This window comes from Telopea speciosissima, chromosome 7 (genome assembly GCF_018873765.1).
Source record: "Telopea speciosissima isolate NSW1024214 ecotype Mountain lineage chromosome 7, Tspe_v1, whole genome shotgun sequence".
Lineage (NCBI taxonomy): Eukaryota > Viridiplantae > Streptophyta > Magnoliopsida > Proteales > Proteaceae > Telopea > Telopea speciosissima.
Window position 1 is genome coordinate 10,163,399 of NC_057922.1, and position 17,764 is coordinate 10,181,162.

Sequence of the window (17,764 nt, forward strand, 5' to 3'; positions counted from 1 at the left end):
TATAACTCTAGATAAATTGTTACCAAAAATGATGGTATCACCAACTTCAACAAACAATTTTATCACCTTGGAATCCTGATAACGAACAAACACTAAGTGATCAGAATAGCACTGTGTAAAATCACAATCAGTTACAACTTTACAGGGGAAAAAAAACTTGCAAGTTCCCCAATACTATGTTATTTGCAAAAAAAATAACCAATGGTATCTTATGGAGTTTATTGTAGAAAATAAGGGTTTGTGAATCTACTATTCCATGATTATAAATCAGAAACAAGTACAAATTTGTTTTTGTGAACTAATTGATATAAATTTACAGAATACTAATCTAAACAAGATGAGTTCTTTTGAAGAATGTTGAACAGATCTTCTTGTTGCTCAAACTAAGAAGGTTAGGATGGAGGTACTTCAAACAACTTCTATTATTCAAATTCTCTCCTTTTTTTTAAAAAAAGCCATTGTATATGTATTTCTCTTGTCAAGGTGTATGCTAGACCTGTTGGTGAATAAGTCCATCTACTCATCCTATCAAAGCATATTGGAATGACATAAGCCTTCTTCCTCCAAACATTGTCATGGAAGCAAGAGATCGTTAGTGGGTAATTTCAACTAAGCCTTAAGTTTATCTTATGTGTCTTGTTTGAGTCTGAAGACTATTCTTGTTTAGCTTAACTTCTCTCTAGGTTTTTTAATGCAGCATAAGATATTGCCTGCACCATTTGTTGGGAACTTGTCGGCTAACATGGATTCCCATGCATGCAAGATGTTCTCCTTTATGCCTATTTCTTGAGCCACAACTGCTGGAGTATATGTGATGAAGTCTTTTACCATGCCTTGTGTATGACTAGTGTATCCATAAAATTGTTATAGACCTAGTACATTTTAACTTTGTTGATATTTTATTTCAAAGAAAAGAAAAAATTTTAAAAAATATATATTTGAATTTGAAGAGAGAGAGAGACACATAAAACAATCATTACATCACCATGATTTTTATTTCATTATGTTTTTTTTTTTCTTTTTCTTAGCATCCAAACAACCTAAGATGTGTTTTTTTTTTTTTTGGAGGAGGGGAGAGGGGAAATTGCCTAGACCTAAAGATACGAAAATTAATTACAAAACGAGTAGGATTGACTTTGTTTTACACATACTTTGTCTTCTAATCTATGTGTTTTGTAATTTTTTTCCTTAACAAGTAGGTTGCGTGGCCCCCTGCCTAGACACAAGTGAGCACGAATTGACCACCTCGCCCCCATGGAAAGGTGAAAATGCTGCCCCCTGTGACGCTTGCATGTATGTTCTCATTGGCCCCCGTATTGGTGCAGGGGCCACACGACTAAGTAGCATTATCTTGCCCTTTTTCTAATAGAAAAACCTCTATCAGGCTGGATCGCTTAGACTAGCGCCACCCCATGTCTATCTCCCTCCTTCCCTCTATGAAATGACGGATCTTCCCCTTATTGTGGGAGGAGAGATAGACATAGGAAGTCATTAACGTATGTTATATAGTCAGACAGGAATGCACCCCCTTTTTATTGTTTTTTTCTCCTATAATAACCAAGCGGACCGTATGTGGATGATGTCATTATTCATATGACTATTGGTGATTCCCCACCACACTGGCGTCATGGAAAACTTTCCCCATTTCTAAAAAGCTAAGTTTTGCAAGGTATTTACAATCTGACACCATCCCTAGAATTTAGTTAAACCATAGAAAAATTGAATCCCCTGAAACCATAACCAAACGAACGAAGGGTTTGTGACCAATGTTTTGAAAAATGGAATCGAGATTTGAATCGGGTAATTGCTAATTCCGATTTAAATCGGCGGAAATCAGTCAGAATAGGCTAGAAACAAAGCATGACTGACGATTTGACGGTAATAGGTAGGGATCGATTGGATCGGTCTTCACCGATTTCAATCCAAATCGATCGATTCGACCGATTCCCATTTTTAAAACCATGCTTGTTGATGTTCGGAGAAGTTAACTACCATGTCCATGGCTATCTGGTTCAAGCGTTCAGCTTCAGCAGAAGATCTACATCTTCTGGCGCTTGTAAAGTTATAGGGTGATTCCATGGATATCTCTCTCTTTTCGCGGCACATATTTCCTTCATATTCTCTTGCCTCTCCTCCTTCCCATCCTCTGTTGTCATTTCCATTGAATAGAGTTTCTTCTACTTCTCATTCTTATCTTTCATTTTCCTTCTTCATTCCTCAAACCCGAAAATGCTCATTCTGTGGCTTTAGAACCCTCAAGCTCCAGACGTTCTGTTCTTACCAAACAGTCCAACTTGAATCTGAAGAACCAGAAAACACCCAATTTGCGTACAAGACCAAAAGGAAGAAGAGAAAGCTAAAACCCAGCTTTTATGAACAAATTCGTGATCGATGGTCTCAGAAAATTGGTTCTCAGAGAGCTAAGTTTCCATGGCAAGAAGAAGAAAAAAAACAACGACAGGAGGAGGACGAGGAGGAAAAACCTGAAGTGGAAGAAAAGGGAGTAGAACTGGCGCTGGCTGACCCAATGAGTTTTGCTTTAGGGAATCGCTCAGTTTCAGCTCCCTGGACTCATGGAAGCAAACCCAGTAGAACCAATTCCTACTCTGCAACTGAAATTGATCAGAGCACGTTGAGTGGTTTGGGAGAATTTACTGAAATTCGGGAGTTTTCTGAAAAGAATGGCCCTAGTATGACTGTAATCCAGAACAATGGAAGTCTTGAGGAAGAAAAAGGAAATGACAAATATATGGGTTCTGTTGCTAATGTTGATGCACCGCCACTTGATCTAGCAGAGGAGGAATTAAATGTCTTTAGTGAGGAGCGGTCTGGTTCCAAAGAAAGTGTTGGCGTTCGAGTTGGCTCAAGTGATAATAGGGACCTGATTCGGTTACCATGGGAGAGGGAGAGTCGTTCAGACTCTATTGACCAAGACAGGCGGAGAAGGAACCATACCGTACTGGCAGACAAGATGGTTCCTGAAGCTGAATTGCGGAGGCTGAAGAATTTGGCCTTGGGGATGAAGCTGAGGATAAAAGTTGGAGCAGCAGGTGTTACGCAGGCTTTGGTGGATTTCATTCATGAAAAGTGGAAGATAGATGAAGTGGTGAAACTAAAATTTGAAGGGCCGCCTGCACTAAACATGAAAAAGATCCATGAAGCTTTAGAGGTAAGTGTGTTTGTTGGAAATTTTCCTCTCTCAAAAGAAGAAGACGCTGAACTAAGAGATTAAATAAACGAAACTTGTCTCTTTCTTATCATTTAGATATTGGAAGATACTAAAAGTCTAATTTAATGGTTGTAACCCGGTGCAACTCCTGCTTTCGCAGAGTCCCCTGAGTGGTGGATTGGAAACTGTCCGAACTCTGGTTTTTTTTCTTTTTTTGACCAAGGTGGCTATTCTCAAGACTCGAACCTACGTCTTCACACTGCAAGTACCATTCATATCTCGTTATGTAGGGTCTGTGATACTAATAAAGAAGACAGTCATTCAACAGAATTTGATCTCTCTTGGGGCAAGGCCTTTTTGCCTCTGTTATAACAAAAAGTCCTTGTGGAGAGGGAGTCAGTTTTGCTATGTGCAAGTACAGAGGACCAAGATAACTTCAGATATAGCCAGCTTCAAGTCTAACTTCACCACCCTGCATGGGTAGTGTTGTGAATTGATTATTATGAAGCGAGTAATTAATTGTTGTTTGGGATCTTGGATACAGCCTTCTGTACCTGCTGAAGGTTTATGAGATAGAATAGAGCCATCAATGTATGGGGGCAGCCAGCACAGGAGATACTCAGCTTCTCTATAATTTCTTGTGCTGAACTTAGATGATTTATAGTAGTCATTATATTTGTATTAGAAGAAGCCTACAAAGATTGAAGGAAGATCTAAGATCTGACTAAAAATATGCCTTAGGCTAAGGCTGCATAACCTCTAATCAGTCTCCCAGCAATTTCCCAATTGCTGAAGTTGCTTTTTTTTTCTGACTTCATTTGTTTTTATTCATACACATGTATCCTTCTTCTGAGTCCACCTCCCTCCCTCCTCTCCACCATGTTCTTCTACTCTCTCCTAAATTTGTGTGCTTGCAGTTGTCAATGATATGCATAACCTTTTTATTCTCTAGCAGAGTAATACTGGAGGTCTGGTGATCTGGAGGTCTGGCAGCTCACTTGTGTTGTACAGAGGAATGGCTTATGGGCTCATTTGTGTGCATTCCTATAGCAAACAGAATGAAGCTATTCAAAATATTGCCTGTCATTCGAGAGATTCAAAGATTGGTGCCTTCGTGAATGTAGGAGTAAATGATCTTATCAAGACTAAGGAACCATCTAGTGCTGGTCTTTTAGTATCCTCTACTGATTTGTCTGAGGAAGAACTCATGGATAGAAGTGATATTGCCAATTTGTTAGATGAACTGGGTCCACGTTTCAGCGATTGGTCTGGCCGTGATCCACAGCCTGTTGATGCAGACTTGCTTCCTGGGGTCATTCCTGGCTATAAACCACCGTTCAGGCTCCTTCCTTATGGGATAAAACATTGTCTTGGCAACAAGGAAATGACAATGTTCCGAAGGCTTGCCAGAACGGTGTCCCCTCATTTTGCATTAGGTATGTACAGGAGGATGCATGTGTTTATGAATTTTTATCTCAATATTTCATGATATTTGCATATGCATATTTTTTCTGATAATTAATTGCTGTAGGAAGAAACAGGCAACTACAAGGCCTGGCCATGGCTATGGTGAAACTGTGGGGAAGGAGTGCTATTGCAAAAATAGCCATCAAACGTGGTGTACAGAATACCTGCAATGAGAGAATGGCAGAAGAACTCAAGGTGAGGAATATGTGATATTGTGCTTCTGGAATAGGGTATCTGAAATAATTCTTCGCACAATAATCCCTACCCATGAAAAGCTGGCAAAGTAGATTTCTTTTTCTTTTCTTTTCTTTTTTTTCTTTTTTTTTTTTTTTTTTTGGGAGGGGGGGGGGGGCAGGGGCTATTGAGAGTAAGTTTCTTGTTATTACATCAAAATGCTGACTGTAATGGCATATACCTGGTGTTGTACTTTGGCTGAAAATAATATATCTTATGAAAAATTCACTGTGTATCTTCCATGATAGGTAAATCCTAGTCATCTCTGCTAATTTTTGTGTTCCACTTTGTGAATTGTCTTGTTCTTGTGAGAGACCTGTTCCATTCTCATTGTTTCATGGGCATGTGGTTGTATTTCCCTCGTAAATTGAGATAATTTAAGCTTTCCAAGATGCAATTTATTTGGAAATTTCACATGGAACTCATATTCATATTCTTGTAATACTGGTGTAAATGGGAGGGGGAAAAAAAACAAATTTTATTTGATTGCACGGTTTTATCTGACTCTATGGTATTTTATTTTTTCTTTCATATGTTACTTCTCATTCTGATCACTCATCACTAGAGTCGGTTCTAAGGAAACATAATGCAGGGTAAAATGACACTGAATATTTTTGGGGGGGGTGGGGGTGGGGTAACTAATTTGACACCAAATTCATTAGATGTAATAAGCAAAGAGAGACCCCATATGCATGTTCACATGCATGTGTTTTACGCATGTTGAGTCTTTTAAGGACTGCTGTTACAGACATTTATATGGGAATTTTAAGGAATGCTGTTAGCATCCTAGCTAACATTTTATGAGCTGCCAAAGTTCAGCTGTCATTTCGGTTTGATGTTCACACACTTACAAAATTCTTAGCTGTAGAGGTTGCAGCATTGCAGTCTGTTCTTAACTTAGCTGCTCTAATATGCAGTATTCTGTAAAATATTTGATTCTGCCACTGCATTTTGGGAAGCTATTTCTACTCACATAGTTTTATTTTCACTTCATATATGCAGAAATTAACTGGGGGAACACTTGTCTCTAGAAACAAGGAATATATTGTCTTTTACAGGGGCAATGACTTCTTGTCACTTGCTGTTACGGAGGCATTGTTAGAAAGACAGAAATTAGCAGAACTCCAGCAAGATAAGGAAGAGCAAGCACGACAGAAGGCTTGGCTTGTAATTGTTTCAAATGTCAAGGCTCCAAGAGGTCCATTGGTTGCTGGTACCCTAGCTGAGAGCATGGCAGCAGATGCTCGTTGGGCAAGTCTACCAAGCAGTGAGGAAATGGAGAAAATGAGGAAAGATGCTGCTCTGGCCAGACATGCTTCACTAGTCAGCTACCTTGAGAAGAAGCTGAAGCATGTAAGTGACTAATACGCCTAGAAGATTGATCCATCACACACTCGTGGATGATATTACCCATGCCAATAATTTAACATTTTTTTCTTTTTTCCTTTTTATTGGGGGTGGTGTTCTGATTCTATTATACCAGGCACAAGAGAAAGTCAGGAAGGCAGAGAAAGCTTTAGGAAAAGTGCAGGAGTTTCTGACGCCAGCAGAGCTCCCTACTGATTTAGAAACCATAACTGATGAGGAGAGATTTTTGTTTCGTAAAATTGGTCTGAGTATGAAACCCTTCTTGCTTCTAGGTAATTGTATGTCCTTTGAATGTCCTTAGCATTCTGTGCTTACTGGTTCTTTAGATGGGCAATCAAGTATAAATTTTTATTTTTTTTTTTATTTTTTTTTTTTTTTAGGGAGAAGGGAAGTTTTTGATGGTATTGTGGAGAACATGCACTTGCACTGGAAGCATCGGGAGCTTGTGAAGATAATTGTGAAAGGAAAAAGTTTTGCACAAGTCAAGCACATTGCTATCTCTCTTGAAGCTGAGAGTGGTGGATTGTTAATTTCTTTGGATAAAACTACCAAAGGTTATGAAATTGTCATCTATCGTGGGAAGAACTATCAACGCCCAGATGCATTGAGGCCCCGGAATCTATTAAGCAAGAGGCAAGCATTAGCCCGATCCATTGAGCTTCAGAGGCGTGAGGTAAGGCCATAACTTTTTTATATCTATTCTTGAGGTGATATTGTGATTTCTTTTTTTTTTTTTTTCTTATGATGATGCATTTTCCTTTCCCAATTTTATTTGCAGGCTCTGAATCATCATATCTCAGAACTACACCATAGAATTGAGATGCTGAAATCTGAACTGGTATGGTTTCTTTTGCTCAAAAATAATTTGTGCTAGTTGATGCCAGAGACAACTGTGGTAAAAAAACTAGAGAATTTTCTATTAATCATTCCCATCTTCCTATTTCTCTTTCCTTCTGCTTTAATTTTGAAGGATCAAATGGTCGCTATCAAGGATCCTGGGGATGGATCATTTTACTCTAGGTTGACTGATGCTTATTCAGATGATGATGATTATTCAGATGATGATGATGATATGGAGGTATTTCATGTATTTTTGTCTATATTTACTGGAAATCGGTTCACTTCGGTTCTTAGTTGTGGGAATATAAAGAGGTTATAATGGTTGCTTCAAATGATCAGTCCCCTTTCTCCTGGTCATATGAACCTCCTGCAACTAATTTTTCCATCATGCATTTGGTTTAGCCAATCTTAGTTCGAGTGAAAATTCATTATTTACTTATGAAATGCTAGAAATATATAATTTTTTGTTGTTATTTGTCTGAGTTCTTAGCATACTTGGAAATCTGAATGTGGGTGGTAAAACTGATACCTTGTAATAAATCACATACCTTAAAGTTGAGACACTTTTGGTAGAAGAGGGAAAGAACAAAAAATGGGATATCCTCCCCCTGATTTCTGTAGCAAATTGCACACCCAGTGACATGGCTGCATCTTTTTTTCTTTTTTTTTGGGTTGAATAAAAATTCATTACCAAAGAGAGAAAAAATAAGGAAACCCCCATAATTCAGGGGGGAAGAAAAGAGAAACATCCTACAATACATAGGGCTAGCAGCCCCATCTAGGGGGGGAGGGGAGACCCCAGGAAGCAACGATGTGTCTGTTCCTTAGGGAGAATACACAAAAGGGTGAGGGGGTGAAGGATTTGGAGCTAACATCCAAAGAGATGGAATCTCAAATCTGCCTAAAAGATCTAGAATTGGTAGTCCATCTCCTAATATTGCGCTTCATCCAAATATGCAAAATTGTAATTCCAAAAACCAGCTTGCCAATTCTGTCACACAGGGTGTTACCCCCAAAAGTCATGTTGATCCACATCCACTCTCTCTGGAAGGGAAGAATTCTTCTTCTTCTAGGCCAGCATTTGATGAGAACTCCAGGCCAAATAGTGGAGCAAAACGAGCATTCAAAGGATAGGTGATCAACACTTTCAGTGCCATTCCAACAAAGACAGCAAGCTGGAGAGACATTGATCTGGCGGTGAATGATGAAAGACTGAGTTGGAAGGCAATTTGAAAGAGCCTGCCAAACATAGAGGCTATGCCGAGGAATGTACCCCTTGAACCAAACAGTCTTGTGCCAAGTAATAGTGGGACCCCTAGATCTGAGGAGGTTCCAAGCCGATTTGGTGCTAAAAAGGCCTGAAGAGGTGGGAGCCCAAGTAATGTAAAAGTCGATCTCGATCCAGGGAAACCAGCGGGAGATCAATTGCAGCCAGGATCAACACAATAAGGATGAACAAATTGAATAACTGAAACTTTTATTTTATTTTATTTTATTTTTTTGGTGTTTACATATGAAAGAAGAACATAGAAAAGGATAAGAAGAAGGGGGGGATAGGGATAGTAGGCTATCTCGGCCTTGCGGCTCTCACCCACAGCTATTTCAGCTGTTGAACACAAGTCTTCTCAGACCAAACAATAGAAATTCCATTAATCGAGTCTGAATTCAAGTACAACTGATGGGGCCTATTTTTAGTTTGGCCTAAGCTTCACAAAATAGAATGTTTCAAGAATAGAAACTAAGTCTAACTAAAAGGAAATAAAGGACTGAAATAGAAACTTATGATACTTCTAAATAAAAGTTAAGCCTACTTTCTAAATCTGAAATTAGAAACTAATAAGGCTTTATAGAATCCAGTCTTCTAAATAAATATGAATACTAAAAGAAAGAAACTAAATTAGAAACTACTACATACCTATACTGAATAACTAAGAAACTATTACAAAAATAGAAACTAAGTTAATAGCAGCTTCTAATAGAATATTCCACCAACATCCAGCAGCTAATCTTTACACCAGCTGTCCATATCAGCCCCCAAATCACTGTTCACGTGAACAGTATCTCGGGTACTGTTCATATGAACAGTAACTTTTTTTTCCCCCCCTGTCTTGGTCTTTTATCTTCTTCATGATTCTATCTGGGCTGGGGCGGCCTTAGGTGATGCTCCATCAAACCAACAAAAACTTGCCACATCATCAGACCAAGCTGCCTCTCACAGCAGTCGAATCCCACAACCTTGTTGGGCTGGTTTTGGGGCTTGTTCTTGTGGGTACATATGGACTTGTGATCTACATCACCAAGAAACCAAATCTCCCGAACCAGCAGGCCTTCTAATAATAGAAGGGAGGGCATTCCAAATGAATGCAAGCTGAGGAGGGGGAGCCCATGTACCGGAGAGGATGATGTCAGCTATTGAGAAAAGCCTATGGAGGCCAGCCCTGTAGATAATCCTGGATCTCACCGAAGGAAGAGCAGTCATCAATTTTGGTAGTAACAGCCCCAAGGGCTAGATGTCTGGGCTTGAGAATGTTTTTCCAAACCCAAGAACCATCCGGGGAGGTAGATACGATCCAGATTGAGTCTCTTTGGAGAAGGCCCGAATACATCCGGTCCACATATGTTCGGCAGCTATTTTCCAAATGAGTTTTAAAGATCCCAGCCTTGTTGATCTCTTTGATTCTTCTTAGACCAAGGCCCCCTTCTTTTCTAGGTAGGCAAACTGAGGCCCAGCTGATAGGGCAAAGGAACCTAGAGAATTCAGCACATTTCCAAAGGCATATCCACACATTAAAGATTCAATATCCTTGCTTATGGATTGGGAAACAGTGAAGATGCCGGATCAGTAAATATAGGATGACCGCATGACTGGTCGAATCAATTCTAAGCAGCCGGCATAAGAAAGAAGCTTTCCTTTCCAAACTCGGAGCTTTTTGCGGAGGAGCTCAAGGATGGGAGAGCAGTGATGAGCTGAAAGCCTGGCAGGGATAAGGGGTAAACCCAAGTATTTCACAGGGAGCTGCCTGAGAGAACACCCTGATTTCTCTTGCAAAAGAACTTTGGTTGTCTCTGGAATATGAGCCACAAACAGGAGGGACTTGAGAGGATTAAAGACCCGACGCTCTTTCAAAGAGAGATAAGCAGCCCATGATGGCCTCAATCAAACCCAAATTAGCTTTGGAGAAAATCATAAGATAGTCAGCAAAGGCCAAGTGGGTAATCTTGAGATGCTTGCATTTGACCATAGGGGTAATAAGGAGTCTATATTGTATTGGATTTCTCTAGAAAGCACTTCCAAGGTTAGGGTGAAGATGAGAGGAGACAAGGGGCAGCCTTGTCTAATGCCAACCGTGGAGGAGAGGAAGCCAGCCGGGCTACCATTAACTAGCACTGAGAACTGAAGAGTAGATATGCATTTTGCAGAGATAGACCCAGTTAACAAACACCGCAGGGAATCCCATCATATTCATGACACTGACAATGTACTCCCATTTTAAGGAGTCAAAAGCTTTATGCAATCAATCTTCATAAGGGCAGGCAGAGGGATGATTCTTCCTATCAAATCCATGGACCAATTCATTGCAGAGGAGAATGTTGTCTGAGATGCTCCTATCACACATGGATGCATCTTTGTTCCTGTCACAACCTAGATTTTGCACAAGTAACCTGTCACCAGACCTGAACCTTAATTTGCAACTTCTATAAAGTTCCTGATATGTTCAGGTACTAAACCTGTGTCATAAGGTGTTGATTTTCAAACATAGGTGTACTTAATTTGTATATTCTTCATTTTCGTTCAGCATTGACCTGTTTTATTTTCTTCTAACAGGAGGAAGGTGAAGAGGCATACCTTGATACTTATTATGCTAGTGATGAGGATGGTGTCACCGAAAATGAGAGATTTCATGTCTGACAAGGAATCAATGCCATGAGGTCCATGACTTACCCATTCCAATTGGAGCTTGAAAGAGTAGTCGGACAGAGGGTAAGAAGATTGATTAATCCATTTGTACCGTGAGGAAGATTGCATGAGATCATGAAAAGAGTTAAAAGCATTTCAAATTTATCTTATAGATCTCTGTATTTAATCAATAGTGAATGCTTCATATGTCGGGCTTTGACTTGAGTTTTGTTTTCTGCGTCACGCCAAAATTGCCATCTTGTACTGGCACAATTTGAGGTTTCATAACTGTTGGTTCAATGTAATACAGAGCTATAATAGAGTTTTCTTATTGTAATGTACTGCTACTTACGGTGATATCAGTTGGTCTCAGCCATCTAAAGAGTTACTTTCTTGCTGGAACTGCATAGCTTTTTAGCAATCACTCATGGTATTTTAAGTGGAAAAAGTGAATACGGAATTGCATGGTGTTGCAGCATTTTAGTTTTTGTTTTGAATTGGGAAGTTTATAGTTCGGAGATGAACAAATTGAATAATATGGTGACCAGTGGGTTGTAAAGACAATCTATGCTATATGGATTAAATGAGTCAAGACCATCCAAATTCAATTATGGTTCTTCAGCAGGGCTCTTGCTCAGAGGTATGATTATTTATGATTGTAAGTTGTTATCTTTCACTCAAGATTTTAGGTTGATCAATGTTGGCATGCCTACAGTGGGTCCCTATATTCCAACTCTTGGCTCTTAGGCACCTTTTATTTTCCTCAATGAATGGAGTCATCTCCTTCACCTTATCCTTGATTTGACACATTGTTATGATCATTTAAATGCAGGCTAGAAATATAAAAATTCTTATTCCATGTAAAAGTTTTTCTCACAATACATTTTTGTTATGATCATTTGCCCCTTCCAGACCCAGCAGGAGCAGAAGCCTCATGCACTGTGACGTTCTTTTATTATCTTGTGGTTAACTTGATTATTGCTAGCACTGAATGACCATGGCTTCAGGTTACCTCTTGGGGTTGAGCTCAACGATGTTTTGAGTGGGGGATCATCGAGATAGAGTTTCTTGAAAGCATGGTTAGCTTAGAATATGATTTTTTTCTTTGTGGCAGTTTATGGTATCCAGATGCTACTTCTGTTCTGGGATAAAAGATTCATAGAAGGATTCTGATTGGTTTATGCTGCTGAGAAGATGAGAAATGCCTCCTCCCTGTGGTGCAGGAAGACTCTTACTTTCTGGCTACACTTTTGGCATGGTTTTGCTGTCTGGGTGTATATCTCAGTTTGAGCCTAGTCAAATGTTTTTGCGTCTCTTTTAAGAGTCTTATCAACTTCAAGGACTGGAATGCCAACACTGCACTTGTGGGGCTATTGGACTGCAAGTTGTTCAAGTTTTGTTCATTGTGTTGTTTTTTAATAGGAAGTAATTCTTTTTCTTCTCGTGGTTGTGTGGGTGGGTTGATGACAAGATGTGAGGCTTCTAAAGGGGTTGATCTCTTTTATTACTGTTCTATTATCTAACAGGACTGTTTGTAATTTTCTGTTTACTCTGTCGTCTTATTTTTAATGAAATCATATTATATTCGTTAAAAAAATTGGTTGCTGTCTTTCTGTTGTTAGTTTTTCATGATCTGATATCTTATTTTGATTCATTGAAAAATTAGTCTGCCTTTCTTATCATTTTTACTTGCCAGGTTTTTTGGTTCTCCAAAAGTGGAATGGAAAAGAAAATGGATTGTAAGAAAAAAAAAACAAGTAAAAAAGAAAGTTGTTTGCTTTGCTGTGGCAAAATTGTTGGCTAAAAAACTAAACGAAAAGTACCACCTCTCATAGAATTTGATTGTCTAGTTAACTAAACGGAAAGTACCACCACTCATAGAATTTTGTTGTCTAGAAATGGTCAAAAAATCAGATGGAAATTGAAGGGAAGGTGTCCTCTTATTACTGCCGCTCACAGAATTTACTTTTCCCCGAAATGCTACGTCCCTTGTTACCATTGCTTATAATACAATTTACATTTTCCCAAGGAAGAAGATCACAAATTTGAATTGGAAGGAAAGAGGAAATTAAGAAAGGGAGAAAGAAAAAACTTCTGACCCGCACAGTTCTGTAAGCATTCCATCAACAACTATAATTTCAACTGCACATCTGATTCTCCTCAACTTTCTTCTAATCCATACCCCCTGAATTGAATTTAGCTCGTCTCCAGGGAGCCCAGCACGCCCAGGGTGCTGCCAGCCATTGGGCTGTGCCACACACATGCCTAGGCATGCACTAGGCACAGCTCAACCATTGAATGCCCCCTGGTAGCACCCTGGGTGCACGCCTCCTTGGAGACGATCCTGATCCCCCGGAATCAGTTGAAAAAGTTAGAAGTTTGCAACAGCAAAATATGCAGTGAGTATGAACGGAAGATCCTATTAGCATAAATGAAGAGATCCTATTCCTATCAGCAATCAATGCTGTAAACTATAATAATGAAATGGGATATAAATATCCATGCAATTGTTGCGCATTCATCCAACGGTTATCCAGAAATGGCCAATAAGTTCATGGAATAGTCATATAGAGCATAGGGCATATATTTAGACGAAGAATTGCTGAATTCATTGGCTCCAAATGCCTCTTTAACATCCAATTGCAGTTGCTTCTACAATTATGTCGTAACGATCTTCCTCAATTTTATTTGTTACTTGAATTAAATTCAAAAAATTCATCCATACGTACTCTAATTTAGTTACTATGACTGACCATATTTTAGATTTGTTATCCCAAACCAACCATATGATCCATTACATATTGGGATTATTCCCTCGTATTTTGGGTCATTGAACTCTGTGACTAAACAACCCTTCTCCTAAAGCTTCACTCTGCCATGTACTTCATTTGCCTGTATTTGGACAAACGGATAGAGGAGACTTAATATTTTTATTCTGTCCGAAAACCCAGTTGTATCTTGATGTTGTACATCTGTGGTGCAAATTTGTGACTTGCCGTATCAATGCAGATGAACAATTCTGGAGCATAAACCCGATCAACCGACTGGTCGGTTAACTTGGCATACCAACTCCGGTTAGGGAGACCCACTGAAGAAAATGCTGACCTACAAAAGGAAAATTATTTGTGAGGTTGGCTTCAATAATACTTCGGGAATTATAGTCATTAAGAATCTCCTTCGGATTAGCAATGTGTATTTGGATGTTCTATACTATGAGTTCCAGATCCATAATAATTGGGACAGCACCTTCTTTGACTTGAGCTGAAAAATCTTCATTCAGTTATGCCTACTGGGCACTTTCACTTCTTCAACTTGGCTGACTGATATTTTAACATCAGAAGTTTATTATTAATATTTCTCCGCTGCTTTTTTAAAATCTGTCAGATTTCCCTTCTTGCACATTCAGCAGGTGCATTAACATCTGCCATTTAAATTCTGCTGACTTCTTCTTACCAGTATACGTAATTAAGACTGAACTGAGTAGCTCTCTTCTCAAAGGATTGGGCTGGACCTCTTACAGGCTGTAGGACAGTAGTCTCCTAATTATCGAAGTCTATGGCAACTCCTTATTACCACCCACTGGGATACACTGGGTGGAAGCAAGAGATCTTTGATAGGTAACTAAGCCATATTATATCCTATATCTAGTCTACAAGTTTTGATCCTGTTTGATATTTGTTTCATCAAAATTCAAGTTCATGTTAAATTGGAACCACAAATGTTTTGTTGAATATGAGAACTAGGTAATTTTAGTTTGAAAATGGACTCTTTGCAATCTCCATGAAGAAGGATCTGTGAGGGGGGACTGGGGACAGGACAGGATAGAAAGCAATAAAACCATGTCAATGGCACCTGTAGGCACCGACTGGAGTAGTCTGATGAGGCCCATTCTGCAGAGTCGTGAGCAATTCCAACTCTGTTAAAATGGAGTGAAAATCATACAGTAAGATGCTTCCTTTCATAGTTTAAGCCCAAACCTTTTTCTTTGAATCCTTTATGGAGGTGGGTTTCCTTCATTGCCTGTAAAGAGCTTCATTACTGGCATCTCTATTTGCCGTGTAGCAGCTTGGTTGGCTGTAAAACTGTGGTCATGAAGTACATCAAACAACATCAAACCTTTACTCATGATCTGCCTCTCACTAATAAAAAATTACATAAACTTTGTATTACCACAATACTCAAGATTCAGTCAGGGCGGAATTGCAACACTCATGAGATGATCATTTCTTGCATATTACATGTCTGGACAAAGAAGGCTTACACTGTATGGAATACATTTGTGTCATGATTTATTTGTGCTAATAACACAACCTAATTTACATCCAATGTACAAGAAGCTTGAGCAACTACACTTGGGATTTGTTTGAAAACTTTCAAAAAAATATCCAAATGAGAACAAGAAGAATATTACAACCAGAATCCTACCACTTAAATTTCTAAACTTCATCACGGAAAGTTTATACTAGAAGGCATCAGTTGGATACTCCATTCGAAAATTTTGTCTTTCAGTTCTTGTCCCACCTGAGAACAAAAGAAATAGAATGAAAACTGAAACAGAAAAACAATTCTAATAAAAACCAAATCAAAGCATACCAATTTCAAGATACCAACCTGACTTACTCCTTCAAACCAATCTTCTCTCTGAATCAAACCATCCTCCCAGACATTAAATTTATTGATTCATCTATTCGTACATTTAAATTAATCCAATCTTCTGGTTGAATCAAAACCTGCCCCAATAAAATACATACTGATACATTTATTTATACATTTACTCATCCTCCCATTTCATTCTTCATACCTTTCATTGCTATTATTTGGATCAGTATCTCCTAAGTACACTTCTGATGCAAAGGAAGCAGAAGGTTTTGAACAGCGTTCTGTATTTTCTCCATCCTGTAAAATACCTCCCTATCACCTTCCCATAACTAGGCCTCTGTTTCACAACCTCCCAATACTTTGTTATGTTAGGCCTGCAAAGAATATACTCATCTTCCAAATTTAAAAGCATAATGCGAGCCAGAACAGGAATCAGCATAACATCGGCCATAGTGAACTCATCACCTGCCAGATATGTCGTCTCATTCAGCTGTGTCTCCACATCATCAAGAAGTTGAACCAGCTGTTCCTCACCCTGCTTCAACACATATGGATCTTTCAACTTGTCTTCTGTCTCATACGCAGCTTTAAGCTTTAGATGGTAGACACTAGCTAGATCTGGACACTGAGCCATTCGAGCAATTATTACCCGCCTTATGAATTTGGAAACAAAAATCCGGTACTTGCCAGGGATGTGAGAGAGTGTGAATATCTCAGGGTTCCAATTTTGTATCTTTTGCATCCATTCATTGACTTCTCTACTATTAACGGAATTATGATCAACACCCGAAGAGACTAGTGTCACTCTTTCTATGTACCTGTAAAATTCTCAATCACTCTGAAATCTTGCCCTGTTCTGATTAACTTTCTCTAGAAAAGAAAATAGAAAGAATAATTAGGAAGGAAACTTACTGTATTATCTCAATAGTATCATAGATGATGTGAGAACCATTCTTGAAAACAGGCAGTTTTGCAGTTGGGTTCATGCGAAAGAAAGATGATTCCATGTTCTTTCCTGTGAGAGGATTGACATGGAATGATGTGTAATCCATGTCATTCTCTTCCAAAGCAAGCCTCACCTTCTGGCTGTCCAAGGAGTATGGATGATGATACAGCTGCATGATTATTTTAACATCTGCCTGTATGCTTCAGCAATGGGGATCTCTATAAAGTCATTCACCTGAGCAAATTAAGAGAGTAGGCTGAGATTCAATAAGCATATTCTAAATATATATATATATATATATAGAGAGAGAGAGAGAGAGAGAATGTTGATGACTGAAGACAATGGAAGGTTACAATATTTAATAATCAATATGAAACTGACAAAATCCCAAATATGGTAGCTTACTGCAGCCTAGGATAAGATTTATGATGGCATAGAACCAAATTAACGTTACTCAGGCCAGGATTCTCAGGCAAGCTACTCTGAAGTCTTCAATATATGGGACCTCTTCAAGGTCATCAATATCTTTTAAGCATGAAATTTCTATATCATAGTAAAGAGAACAGGTTTCAGAGAAGGCATAATATTAGTTTCACAGACAGACATAATACCTTGCCCACGAGCTAGCAAGGATTGAAGAGGTCAAAAACACATTGAATAGACAAATAGGTCACTGCAAAGAAAGGCATGCTTCACATCAAACAAATCTACTTGAGAACGCACACAAACAATCTCTGGTTCAATATTGATCCGTGCAGCTAATACAAGGCAGTCCGACTCTCTGCTATCCCATTCCCGATATTATCATAGCTTGAATGAGTGCTTACAAACAAAAACTTTCCCTCTGTAAAAAAATGAACTGATCTACCATGTTGAACAGCCTCTACGTGAAGCGGTGGTAAGGCTGCTACATTATGACCCTCCTCAGACCCCGCAGTGGCAGGAGGCTCATGCACTGGGTACGCCCTTTTTTTATCAACCATAACGAACAAAAAATTCTCTCAAACAGACCCCATACGAACATCTTAAAATGAGCCTTCAGTTAAGACACATACAAAAGGAAGCATCATCATCGATGATATAGGGATAAAAATAATTAGACTGATCTAACACAGAAGGAACCAAGAGCATCTCTGCTAATGCAGATCATGTAAGGCTTTGATTTAACTTGAAGCTTGATTCCAAACTCTCTAGATGATATTAATGACAGAAAACCTAAAAAGTGAACAAATATTTTCCGGAA

General features: G+C 38.9%; 2 protein-coding genes across 3 annotated transcripts; one reads left to right on the forward strand and one right to left on the reverse strand.

Annotated features, from left to right (window-relative positions):
* The first annotated feature begins 2,077 nt into the window (after window positions 1-2,077).
* Window positions 2,078-11,448, forward strand: LOC122668205 (CRM-domain containing factor CFM3, chloroplastic/mitochondrial). Its single transcript, XM_043864799.1, has 9 exons — window positions 2,078-3,169; window positions 4,125-4,605; window positions 4,701-4,831; window positions 5,873-6,223; window positions 6,354-6,510; window positions 6,619-6,911; window positions 7,017-7,076; window positions 7,209-7,316; window positions 10,905-11,448. The coding sequence occupies exons 1-9, from the start codon at window positions 2,078-2,080 to the stop codon at window positions 10,986-10,988; spliced, it is 2,757 nt and encodes a 918-aa protein (XP_043720734.1). The 3' UTR covers window positions 10,989-11,448.
* Window positions 11,449-15,114: 3,666 nt separating this feature from the next.
* Window positions 15,115-16,721, reverse strand: LOC122666662 (glutathione S-transferase TCHQD). 2 transcript variants are annotated; one of them, XR_006333698.1, is made up of 3 exons: window positions 16,488-16,721; window positions 15,588-16,393; window positions 15,115-15,497 (listed from the first exon to the last, which is right to left on the reverse strand). XR_006333698.1 is itself a non-coding variant. In XM_043862701.1 (2 exons), the coding sequence occupies exons 1-2, from the start codon at window positions 16,694-16,696 to the stop codon at window positions 15,799-15,801; spliced, it is 804 nt and encodes a 267-aa protein (XP_043718636.1). In that variant the 5' UTR covers window positions 16,697-16,721; the 3' UTR covers window positions 15,586-15,798. The 2 variants fall into 2 exon arrangements, 1 of the variants encoding a protein (XP_043718636.1); XM_043862701.1 differs by lacking the exon at window positions 15,115-15,497 and having other exon boundaries at window positions 15,586-16,393.
* Between the last annotated feature and the right edge of the window lie 1,043 nt (window positions 16,722-17,764).